Source organism: Zerene cesonia, chromosome 24, assembly GCF_012273895.1.
Source record: "Zerene cesonia ecotype Mississippi chromosome 24, Zerene_cesonia_1.1, whole genome shotgun sequence".
Classification (NCBI taxonomy): Eukaryota; Metazoa; Arthropoda; class Insecta; order Lepidoptera; family Pieridae; genus Zerene; species Zerene cesonia.
In genome coordinates, this window is record NC_052125.1 from 982,859 (window position 1) to 996,275 (window position 13,417).

At 34.2% G+C, this 13,417-nt stretch overlaps 1 protein-coding gene across 1 annotated transcript; it reads left to right on the forward strand.

The window, feature by feature from the left end:
• The first annotated feature begins 681 nt into the window (after window positions 1-681).
• Window positions 682-12,996, forward strand: LOC119836521 (alpha-1,3-mannosyl-glycoprotein 2-beta-N-acetylglucosaminyltransferase). The gene is made up of 9 exons (XM_038361895.1): window positions 682-1,289; window positions 4,524-4,648; window positions 5,096-5,309; window positions 5,854-5,932; window positions 7,957-8,106; window positions 8,728-8,818; window positions 9,636-9,740; window positions 10,271-10,435; window positions 11,131-12,996. Exons 1-9 carry the CDS (start codon window positions 1,016-1,018, stop codon window positions 11,242-11,244), a joined length of 1,317 nt encoding a protein of 438 aa, XP_038217823.1. The 5' UTR covers window positions 682-1,015; the 3' UTR covers window positions 11,245-12,996.
• Window positions 12,997-13,417: the final 421 nt, after the last annotated feature.

Sequence of the window (13,417 nt, forward strand, 5' to 3'; positions counted from 1 at the left end):
TGATTGGGTGTTGGGAAAGACGTTTATTGTTTCGTGTTTGATAGAAAATTATTGTCATTTGGTCCCATTTTAGAATTCGGAGTGGTACCTGCCCCGCACTAATATCGTTACTTCGATCGGTAGTTTTTGTAAAAGAATTATTAGTATAATGTTTTTATAAATTTCTTAACGTACAATGCACAGATACACACAATAATTGCATAAATAATTTTCACAATAAAATTGGCGGCCTCATCACTTTGAAGCGTATTCTTCCTGGCATATTTCTTTATCGAAATGACTTTTATTAAAATTACATTTACAAATAAATTTGATGTTATAGTTGCTAATCTTGAACGGCAATCTCCCATCAAATTAGACTGTTTACACGAGCATGAATAAACTGTGAGTTTTTTTTATAGTGTTCTTTTTAATTGGTGACAAATTCAACGAACCATAAATCATTCAAATCCTCAATGTATTTCTTAAATTGAAAATGGTATAACAAACACGCTTTCATATTATTACATATTGTACATATAGATATATTTTATGGCTGCCTGTTTAGGCTTAGGAGGTTTTAAAGATATGATTATGGGTTTTTGAAAACATGAGGCGTTTACGTTTATGTCTACATCCAGCAGAACAAAAATTGTTCTCCGTCGTCACTGTCAACTGTCAATAATCATCCAATCTAATGCATGTTGACAGCGTGTAATTTTTGAGTTGTGATACCAATGATTGTTGTTATTAGGCGATAAAAGAATTTTAAAACTGCTTAAACTTTTTATCAGTTTATATAAATTTCCTTTAAGTGTTCATGGTTCAGGGTGGAACTAATCGATACATACGTGAACATTACGCTGTAAAATGTAAGAGATTTCGGTCTCACGACATCAACTGTTGCAATGTTGATACTATACATTAAACACATCCTAAAAGTACTCTGTGACCATATCGTATTTGCACATAGCCAACGACAGACGTAGAAATGGTTATATAGCGGCGTTCCAATTAGACCCGAAACGTGGACAAAATGCGTGTAAATTTGCGTAGATTTATGATTATAGGCTCCTGTCTGACTGGTGCATGGTTTATTTACACGTATTTGTCATTTTTCGTAGTCACAAATTCATATAGCCGAAACAATTTCGTGGACTTGGAGAAAAAATTAAATAGTTTACAGTCAAAACTTGATGTTGAACTCAGTGACAGTAGTGTGTTGTTAGAAAGAGTTAAACAGCATCTAAGAAGGAGTGAACAGAATGAGAAAACCAAGGAATTGTATAGTAATAACTTAGAAACACAGAGTAAGTATGTTTATTAATAAAATAGAATGATATCCACCGTCATGAGATATAATTTCCACATATATTATAACTTAATATTGCTTGTAGGAATGTAGAAATGTTGTTATATAGAAAAAAAATGAATTCTAAAGTTTTAAGGACTTTCACATTTATTTTAATCTGTTTTTATTAGCACTGTTTAGTAGAAGGATTTCACAAATTTTTCATTTAAAATAGCTTGTACTCTAGCTAAATAACTTTATTTTTATATTTTCTCTTTCCATCTGTGGTCAAAATCAGTGCCTATTGAGTTTGAATTTATATCTATAAGAATGTAATATATCTGAAGTTGTTTGTTTCAACTTGCAAATCTCAAGAATCACTGATTTAAATTGAATAATTACTTTGTGTTGAATAGTCCATCTATCATGGAAGGGTAAAGGGTCTTTAATATGATGCTATAACCAATAGGAATAGATTAATTTCAATATGTTGAATAAATAGAGATTGCTACTAAGGATATAAGACTGAGATGGCATCATGGTAATATGTATTTGTATGCATAATATAAGAATATATAAATTGAAGGTTGCCTGGTAGAGATCACCATAGGTGATAATACCGGCATTTGTACCATGTTGTGTCTGTATGACTTGTTTTGTATTTTATGGAGTATTTGCCTAAAAATAGGTCTTGTATCTCGAATGGGTCTTGATGTCTGAATATTAGAATTGTGACTTTAATTTGAGCCAAGGTATATTGGATTTTATTCTTGTTTTTTTTTTTTCTCTAAGTCTTATCACTACATAGTATAAAACAAAGTCACTTTCTCTGTCCTTATGCCCCTACATATGCTTAAATCTTTAAAGTTACAACAGATTTTGACGGGGTTCTTTTAATAGATAGAGTGATTCGGGAGGAAGTTTGTATGTATAATAACATCTATTAAAGTAGTCCGAATTTCACGCATGCCAAGTCGCGGGCAAAAGCTAGTTTGATTTATAAAATCTAAATATTAACACTCGAATCTAACATATGCTAAAAAAGATATCTTATCAAGCTATGATAAAGCTGCTTCATTCACATACCAAGCATTGAATAACACATTATCTATTTTTATGATAAGCATTAAGCATGTCCTAAATTATGATCTATTCCAATCAAGATGGGACATGTAAATAATAAAAAAATCTAAAGTGTAAATTTAGAAATTCATCAAATAAGCATCACGTTAACAGCTGTATGTAATCGGACCATCTGACCCATTGAACTTTGCTCTCAAAATTAATAGTTTACATTTAGAAATTAAAAACTTTTAAACTGATTTTGAACGCGATTTATTCATTATATTATTAACCCGACGTTTCGAACATCCGTTAAAAAGTCTTTGATTTCTAAATGTATAATACTCGCGTAAAATCAAACACAAGAAAATACTAATATTTTACATTTTTTGTTGCTGTTCCTTACAATTGAAATGACTTCAATAATAATCTATACTAATATTATAAAGCTGAAGAGTTTGTTTGTTTGCTTGAACATACTAATCTCAGGAACTAGTGGTCCGATTTGAAAAATTATTTCAATATTAGATAGCCCATTTATTGAGGAAGGATGTAGGCTATATACCACGGGCGAAGCCGGGGCGGACCGCTAGTATAAGGTAACAATATTTTTCGATTTGAATCAAAAGTTTCTGATATTAGATTAATATTTAGGAACAAACCGTCGTATATTTATATTAGCTTACTGCCGGTGTTACGTGGCCTGCACTGTTTTATAGGTTGCATAGATTTTCGTTGGTATATTTTTATGACTTAATTTGAGCACTAGCTGCGCCCTGCGGTTTCGCCCGCGTTAGTCCGTATCCCGTAGGAATATCAGCATAAAAAGTTATTCCAGTTGTTCAGCTATTACATACCAAATTTCATTGCAATCGGTTCAGTAGTTTTTGCGTGAAAGAGCAACAAACACACACATATCCTTACAAACTTTCGCATTTATAATATTAGTAGGATATCTCGCCAACTAATTATTTTTAGCAAATTGTTAAGAAACCTCTATTTTATTTCAATGATACCAAATGTTTATTGTGGGAGTTGAGCATGCTTCGGCACGAATTGGGCCAGCTCGCACCGGTGAAGTACCACACCCCCACAGAAAACCGGCGTGAAATAATAGCTTGCTATTGTGTTTCGTACGGTGGGTGTGGGAGCCGGAGGCCTATTTCCTTCTCCTAGCCCTTCCCAGTCCATTCCTTGTTTCCTTGTTCACCAATCCTTTCCTTATCCCTTAAAAGCGGGCAGCGCATTCTCAGAGGTCTGAGCCTCTACGAATGTTCATGGGCGGTGGTGATCGCTTACCATCAGGCGAACCACCAGCTCAGTTGCCCGCTATGACATAAAAAAAAATTAAATTAATATTATGAAGACCTATCCAATGACATCTCGTTTAATGATATATTCGCCAATTTATTTTTTACTACATACGCCTACTTAAAAATTGCTTTTTCAAAAAAAACATAGTCTCTATTTTAATCCTAGCACTGGAACAACACCATTTTTTTACATTGGTTTTTGCGTGATTGACGGACATACAAACACAAAAAATGAAATAAATAGCAACCATTGTTTTGGGGTAAAACATTGCATAGCAATTACTCTTTTAAAAAATAGTCTGGGTTATTATATAATTAGTATTCTTCTGTTTTATTATATATTTAGATTTCTTTTGAATAGACACCCATGTAATTGTATAGTTTATGGCTTAGTCTAGAATTATTAGAATCTAGACTATGGTCTATTCACTACTTTAGTCTGTATAAACAAATACAGTAATATACATTTTGAACAAAGAGAGGAAGTTGATATTCAGAATTCTTACCAAGAATCTTGCAAATATGTGACTCATAAACTGTATGTATGGACATCTTAATTTGATAGAAATATTTTTTTATGTTTTTTTTTAACTAATAAATAGGATTTTTTCTTTTTTTTTATCGTAACAATATAATAAAAAAGATAGACTAAACACAGACACTATACTGTACTTCTTCTCTTAATGAATGGCTCCATCCAATAAAAAGAGACTACTATACTATAATATGATGTACTTATATATATTTTAAGTACACACAATTTTTTTTATTTCTTTTTGGTTAAATTCTTCTGTGTTTTTCGTGTTTCGTGTCAAATATATGTTTTTTTTTCTTTCTTTCTTTCTTCCTTCCACTTATTTATAGGTCCTCTGTTACAGGTGTTATAAATCCAATCCTGCCAGTTTTAGTAATAGCTTGCGACAGAATAACAGTGAAGAGATGTTTAGATAATCTAGTCAAATTCAGACCTAACAAGGAGACATTCCCTATTATAGTTAGTCAGGTATGTATTTACTGCTATTCAACGTCATTATCAAGGCCTCCTATGAGGGCTCAGGCCATAATCTACCATGCTGGCCATATGCAGGTTGGGAGATGTCGCATGTCTAACTTTTGATATTTGGATTTGCCAGTTTATTCGCGACGTTTTCCTTTTAAACACGCGTTTTAGCTTCACCTGTATGTTTGTATGTAACTGCCTAAAGAGAATTTGACCCACTTTAGAATGGACAGATTTAATTCAAACTCTGTACACTTATCAACGATTGGAACTATATTTTCATGAGCTTATCGTATGCTTATTTAGATCGCCAGGTTAAAATAATTTCCTTAAATATAATCTGTATATTTAATTTATTCCATACATCGAGCGTGTTTTTTTTTTTTAAGTATGTGTTTATTACTCCATAGGATTTTTTGACTATATTCTATTTTTTTTCTTGTGTTGCAGGATTGCGGGCACAACGCGACCTATCAAGTGATAAAACAGTACACGGATTCTGACCCTACAATATCTGTGGTCAAACAGCCGGACCTTTCGGAGATACCCTTGACCCGGGCTAAGGTCAAATTCAAGGGGTATTATAAAATTGCGAGGCATTATAAGTTCGCGTTGAATTACGTATTCAGGAGTTTGGGGCATGAGGCTGTGATTATTGTTGAGGGTAGGTGCTTTGAAAGATTTGTAAAAAAAATGTTTGATTGAAAAACACTTATTTCATGCACAATGTATATTTGCGTTGAGGAGATAAATCTTGAAACGAAGAATTTTGAATTGAAGACAAAAATGAAATATTTCTATTGGCAGCCCTAATTATGGCAAATATATAAAAAATACAAAAGAGGTTGTATAAGTAGGTACTTCTACTTATGTGACCTCTATTGTTTTCATTCCTTTTTTTATCTGTGTCTGTCTGTCGTATGTGTATGTAAATGAAAAATTTCGATGAATCCTCAATAGTTTATAACAAGCATTTCTTATTCTTTAAACATTTTATACCTTCTTTATCGCTTTTTAATTAAAAAATACGGCGTATATAAAAGTATAGTAATGCTAATATTATTCACGGAAAATTGCACGCTTTGGAGAAAAAAATGTATATACAGATAAAAGGCATAGGCGTTGTTCTTAACAAGCTATAAAGAACTCTATTGCATTGATATAGAGTGTAGAATTGTATAAGATTTTATATCTATTTTTTTTTCCAGATGACTTAGACATCTCTCCAGACTTCTTTGAATACTTTCAAGGGACCTATCCATTGTTGTTGAAGGACCCTAGTATATGGTAAGTTATCTATTGACTAGAAAGCACTAAAAATAGAGCTGTTAACTAGGCGAGCCTAAAAATATGTATTATACTAAAAATATATATTGAAAGAAAGAAAGAAAAAAATAAATTTATCTACACTAATATTATAAAGAGGAAAACTTTGTTTGTTTGGTTGTAATGAATAGGCTCAAAAACTACTGGACCGATTTAACATATTTTTATTGAAACATCCAAACCAGTATACCTATAATGCTGAAGGGTTATGTACCACGGGCGAAGACGGGGCGGACAGCTAGTACCTAAATATATTGATTATCTAATTACTTTACTTTATGTTATAAAGATATACCTATGTTATAGATAGGCTATCATTAGGTCCCCTTATTTAGTTTGGATATCAGTTCTGTGAATTTTTCTGCCAGAGTTGAGTAGTTGAGGACTTAACGCGTATTTAATGAAAAATTAAATATCTGAAAACTTACACATCATCATCATCATCAGCCCATATATGTTCCCACTGCTGGGACACAGGCCTCCTATGAGGGTTCAGGCCATAATCCATCACGCTGGCCAAGTGCGGGTTGGCAGATGTCACATGTCGTCGAACTTTTGATTCTCGGACATGCCGGTTTCCTCACGATGTTTTCCTTCACCGTTTCGAGCAGTGGTGATGTTATCTACATGCGCAGATAAATTGAAAAATCAATTTATTTCTTGCACGCTCGCCCGGTCTCGAACCCCGACTTATCGATTTTGAAGTCCGAGGTTCTCACCACTGAGTCACCACTGCTTAAAAAAAAACTTACACATTGTCATTCGACCCTAAGTATGGTATGTTGCTAAATTTATTACTCCCATTGTACCTACCTACAGACTCTCTACTACTCAGAATTGAATATATATTATGTGCAAAAAAATAAATACAACTTGAATTTATTTGTATTAAACTTTATCTAGCAGAATAATAATTAACTTTGGTAAATGAATATTTCATTACATTGAAACTACGTAGCTAATTTAAACATCAACACGATCTATTATATATTCAACGTGTATAACTAAATGAGTTTTTTTTTTTTTTTGTCATAACGGGCAACTGAGCTGGTGATTCGCCTGATGGTAAGCGATCACCACCGCCCATGAACATTCGCAAAGGTTGGGCCTTTACGAATGCGCTGCCCGCTTTTGGGATAAGGGAAAAGGAATGGATTAACGACTCTAAGGAAGGAATGGACTGGGACGGGTGAGGAAAAGGAAACGTACGAAACACAGTGGCATGCCACTATTTCACGCCGGTTTTCTGTGGGTGTGTGGTACTTCCCCGGTGCGAGCTGGCCCAATTCGTGCCGAAGCGTGCTCGACTCCCACAATAAGAGTGATATCATAATATAAATATTTAGGTAAATAGGTACTTTCACTGTACCTAGCACGTATCTAAATAAATAATATATAGAGTAGGTTTCTTCTAATGTGACAATTTTAAAAATCGGTTGAATTTTTTTTTTTTTTTTTTTTGCTTTTTCTGTACTTTTTAGATACAGAGTACATAAATTGTAGAGACAATAAAATAAAAAAAACTAAACAGTCGCAATTGATTGTATACAGATTATATGTTAGGAAATTGTTTAATCCTGACGATCTTAATCGAGATAATAATATAAACTTATGGAAGTATTGTATTGTCACTGATCCTTGATAAGTGTACAAAGTTTGAATTAAATCTGTCCCTTTACAGTGGGTCAAAATCGAGTCTAAAGGAGCCGATAACACACACAAACATATGCGTAGGTGAAGCTAATAAGAGCGCGTTAAAAAGACAATTAAATATAGAAAAATATGTAATTTATTGAGCACAAGAAATAGTTTTGAAAGAAAATTTAACACAAAATATGTACCTACATTTTTTTTTTGCATTTTACCATCTTTTGTATTATGTATTGTTTTTGGCTATCGATATGTTATCGAATTAAAAATGAGTTTGACTTTGACCATTGCTTTGACCTTGACTTTGACCTGGACTTTGACTTTGAACATTCCAGGTGCATTTCGGCATGGAACGACAATGGCAAAAAGGAATTGATCGACCTGTCTAGGCCAGAGTTATTGCATAGGACAGACTTCTTTCCAGGTCTAGGCTGGGTTTTGAGGAGTGAGACCTGGGACATGCTGGAACCTAAGTGGCCGGAGGCGTTAGTATGGATTTTTACCTAAAGAATAAGTTTATAGGGCACAATTTAGTAGATATTAGATTAAGCCACACATAATTTGTACAATAAAGCATTATAAATAAATAAATAAATAATTTTTCTTTATATACGTGCCACGTGGTCCCGCTTAAATTTGGTAAAGTTAAAAGTTTTTCCTTAAAACTAATTATCTTATTTAAATTTTATGCTAATAATGCGTTTCAATGGTGTTATCATCGTAGACATAAAGGTACAGTTTTGGTTAAAATAATTTATAAAATCATAATTGAGCTCTTATTTTGAGGAAAGTTTCATGTCTTCTTGTCCAGCTTGCCATTGTGTCTGGAGATAGAAGGCTCCCTAGTCTTCTCTCTCTCACTCTTTAGTGGCGTAGATTACTTTTTATAGCAGTAAAATTTCTCTTTTCATGGGAAAATCTATCCCTACGAAATTGTTAAATTCCGATAGATATTAAAGATATGACGTATAATATGGGATATTAAAGATATGACGTATAATAACTCCTTTGGGCCGCAGGCGAAGCCGCGGGCAGCAGCTAGTAAGATTGTTATACGACAGTTCTTAGAGTTGTTTTAGAGTTCACAATGTACCTATTTTTTCTAGATTCTTCGACGATTGGCTGCGAGATCCAGAGAATACTCAGGGCAGAGCGTGCATAAGGCCCGAAGTGTCTAGAACATATTCCTTCGGAAAGGTAATTATGGCAATGACATGTGGTCAAAGTACCGTTCAACATGGGTCAATGTCGGGTCTGAAAATGGTCAAAGTCATATCCTCAAAATCAAATATAGTATTGATACTTTAATCAATGAATGATTATAAATAAAAATTTTGGTTAATAAATAAAAGTAAATTAAAACCAAAATAAAAAAACGCCCTTTTTTTCTCCCATTGTATCCCATTATAAAGCGTAGAATAAGTGTGTAATATAGTTTCGATTTCTATAGGCTATGAGGTGACCTTATTTGGTGTAGTTTTCCTAGTTTACTCTAGTTTAGTCTAATCTAGTTTCACTTATTTTCCTTTCACAAATCATCATTCAAGTGCGAGCCGGAGACGCGACACTAAGGGTTCCGTACAAATGAGCAAAAACAATTGGTCATCCATCCAAATTAGGACCGCTGCAACCGTTGCTTAACCACTTTTTTGTTGTTATACCAGCAACTACATCATCTAAAAATTGAAAATGTCTTACTATCACGGTTCATGAGATACAGCCTGGGTACAGACAGACAGACAGACGGATAATCATTCTTTTTTTTTTCAATACTGGGTTTGAACTGCACTCCAAATTTTGATTAAATAAACTGTCTCCCCGTGACCACGCTCGCTGTAAAGTGTTCGAAACGTCGGGTGAATAATATAATGGATAAATCGTTTAAAAACCGTTAAAAAGTTTTTACTTTCTAAATAAATGAACATTATTTTTTGTCATCTTCATTTTTATAGGCACTAATAAATGTCTCTTTCTCTCGCTCACTCACTTTCCTTTCATCTTACTTTCTTTACAGGTTGGAGTGAGCAAGGGCCTATTTTTCGACTTGCATCTAAGATACATGCAGTTGAATATGGAATTTGTTGAGTTCACGAAACACAATCTCACTTATTTAATAAAGGTAAGGTATTATATAAATAGCCTTCCTCAATAAATGGGCTATCTAACACTGACAGAATTTTTCAAATCGGACCAGTAGTTCCTGAGATTAGTGCGTTCAAACAAACAAACTTGAGTTTTATAATATTAGTATAGATAAAAAAAAAACTCGCTTCCCGCTGTCTTTCCCAATGTTATGTATCTATGCTCAGATCTTTAAAACCACGCTACAGATTTTGATGCAGGTTTTTTAAAAGACAGAGAGATGCAAGAAGAAAAATTTAATTTGTTAATTCTTGATATAGCTTTGAGATAAAAAACAAGAATGTGTGAATTTACTATGTTTACACGAGCGAGTCCCGGGCGGAAAACTAGTATACACATATACTACTTGTCCACTCTGCACGCACATTTTTATAATAAAAAAAAAATATCGAAATATCACCATTACTTCCTGAGATTAACGCATACAAACAAACAAACGAACTCCAGCTTTATATTATTGGAATAGATTTTTTATCACAGATAATATTACATCATCAATTTCAACAGGATGTATATGACGACAGTCTAACATCCCTTGTCTACTCCCTTCCGGAGTCATCAGCTGAGGAGGTGATAGCTGGAGTCGGTTCTGGACCGGTCAGGGTAGCTTACTCGAATGCGAAGACTTACCAGAAGGCAGCTAAGAAGTTGGGGCTAATGGATGATTTCAGGGTAAGTGTGGATGCGCGTGGAGGAAGGTTTTATGTCATCATCGTCAATGGAGCTGGTGGATCGCCTGATGGTAAGCGCTACCACCGGCCATGGACATTTGGAGAGGCTTGAGTGAGGTCGATTGCAGACCTTACGCCTCTACAAACGGATTGCCGACTGGAAATTGGAAAAGGGTTAAGAAAGGACGGACGAGAGGAATAATACTGGAAGAATACTTACTGGGCGGGGTGAGGGAAAGGAAACGGAAACGCAAGTCGATACCTGTCTGTTTTTGAGGAAGCGTCCTTAAGGGTTTAAAGCTATGCAAGGCGTATATCATAGCTATGGGTGTGTTAATTATGATTTTATTTTTGGCTCGTCTGGATGACGTTAGGGGAAGGCGTCCTTAAAGGCCAAAACCATTTCTGCCAGTCATATGGTGTATCCCACTAATCCTACTAATCCTACTTCCTACTAATATTATAAATGCGAAAGTTTGTGAGGATGTGTGTATGTTTGTTACTCTTTCTCGAAAAGACTACTGAACCGATTGCAATGAAATTTGAAAATGAAATGGTACGTAGACAGCTGGAATAGCACATAGGCAACTTTTTATCCCGACATTCCTACGGGATAATAATATACTGACTAACGCGGTCGAAACCGCGGGGCGCATCTAGTTGTACTTATAAGTTTTTTTTTTTCTCTCTCAACAGAGCGGCATTCCCCGGACTGCGTATCGAGGTATTGTAACATGTTATATAAGGGGTCGGAGGGTTTACCTCGCGCCAAACTACGAGTGGGTCAAATATGACCCGAATTGGGGGTAAAAGCCAATAATTGCGTGTGGACTGGATTGTACAGATTTATGTTAAGTATTTTTTTTTTTGTTTGGTGTTTTGTTTTTTTTTTTTGACGTGGAAAAGTCGTGGGTGACTTTAGTATGTCGGAAAATGTTTTGATTTGTATCTCGGAAACACTCTGTGGTAGCTAATTGTTTACAAAATTATTGAAACGATGTTTTTTTTAAAGTTGGCAATTAATAGAATAGCGGTTGGCCGTATTGGATTGTTTTTATTATGTCAAAATTGTAATGACCAATTTTTGCAATTGACGAATGCAATAGAGATGTCCCAAAGATAATGGAAAAAAGGGATAGTGTGAGAAAATATTAAATACCCGTTAATGCCCCGTAAAAGGGCCATTATTTGCCCCGGTACGGGGCGCAGGGCTCTGTGACCGATCGTCTCTTCCAGTGTTTGCCGATTACCAGTGTGTACATCTAAAAAGCCGTTGTGATAATGCTTTCTCTTTCTCGCACACGGAATTGTATATAATTAGAGCGAGATGGATTGATGGGTGGATATTGATATAGAAGTAGTGAAATATTTATGCGATGAGAAAAAGAAACATTTGCTAAATCATAGACAAATTAATTTCTCATTTTTCATTTTTATATAAGTATTAGTGGAATTTTATAAATATATATATATAAACCAGCCAAGTACGTCATAAAAAAATGTGTTCACAGTCAGACGGACAACAAAGTGATACTTTGGGGAAAAAAACCGTCATTTTTTTTTTTCAGTTGCGTCGAATAAGTTTTAATCAAGGATTTAAAATAGGCTCAAAATAAAAACAATAATTAACCTCAAAAAAGCATAAAAATACATCTGTATATTAAGATGTTTTAGCATAAAATGTGTGCATAAAATGAATTGTTATAATTTGTTTTCAATTGAAATGGTCGAATTCCAGTTTTCGTCATAATATCATTTTTTACAACTACCCATCTGGATAATATATCTATCTCGCTCTGGCAAATGAACTTTCTGAAAGAGCGAAAGAGAAGTCAATATAAAAACACACGCATTCTAGAATGTTCTATTTAGGCAATATCCACTCGTAGCATAATTTTTTTCATATATACTACTATAGTTAATATAAAATTAAAGACTGTGATTTGCATTGTATATAAGTCACGTTATATAATATATAAATACATAATATTATATAAATAACTAATGGCTTCTTTGAAGCGAGAGAATTGATTTTTTTTTATAATATTCTTATTAGTAATATGTACCTACCTACTGCGCTTTATAAGATACCAGTTTTTTATTGGCGAAGAAATGGAAATAACAAAGATATAACTTAGTATTTTCTGTTGTTTGATTTTACGCGAGTTTTTATTTAAAACTCCTTTAACGGATTTTAAACATATATTCGTTATACAACAGCGAGCGAGGCCTTGGATAGATAAAGAGAGAAGTTACTAACATTGTAGTTAAGACATTCGTTTCTCAGCAATTGGTAGGTTGATTATGCTTTCTGAATGTTGGCAGTGCTGGCTGATAGCGTGATATATAGTCTTTGCTATGTTCACATGGGGTTTTACATTCTAAATAACAGGATCCCATGTGTAAGTAAGCCGTGAAACCATGTTCTCTATTGATATGTAGATGAGAAATTTTGAAAGAATACAATAATTTGATCACGAGGCGGGATTCGAACCCGCGTTCTTTTGCCATACCGTAGCAACGCCTAGCCTCTCGGCCACCCGTGTGCCTGCTACAGTAATCGAATTTATTTTACTCTTTTGGCTTTATGTGCCAATAATTTATAAAGCATTTCATCAAATCATTTATAAAGCATTTCAACGCTATAAGACTAAAAATTAAATTTGTAATTTTTTTTTTAATTTCAACAACCCCGCGCACGAGGCTTGGTAATTTTTTTTTGCAGTTAATCAAAACGTATGTTAGGTATCTAATTCTTTCTAATGCGTGCTCACATATCACGTACTTTACTTTTTTGACTTCTTAATGTTATATAAAGTAAACTTTATTTTTATGTTTGTCACTTTTTCACGCACAAACCACTGGATCCATTTCAAAAATTAATTAAAACTGCAACTCTTAGTGTTTATTCCTGCGACAGCCCAAGCCGAGGTTCGCGGTCCCCGACAAGGGGGGACGCCCTTGAGCGTATCGCTACCAGGGT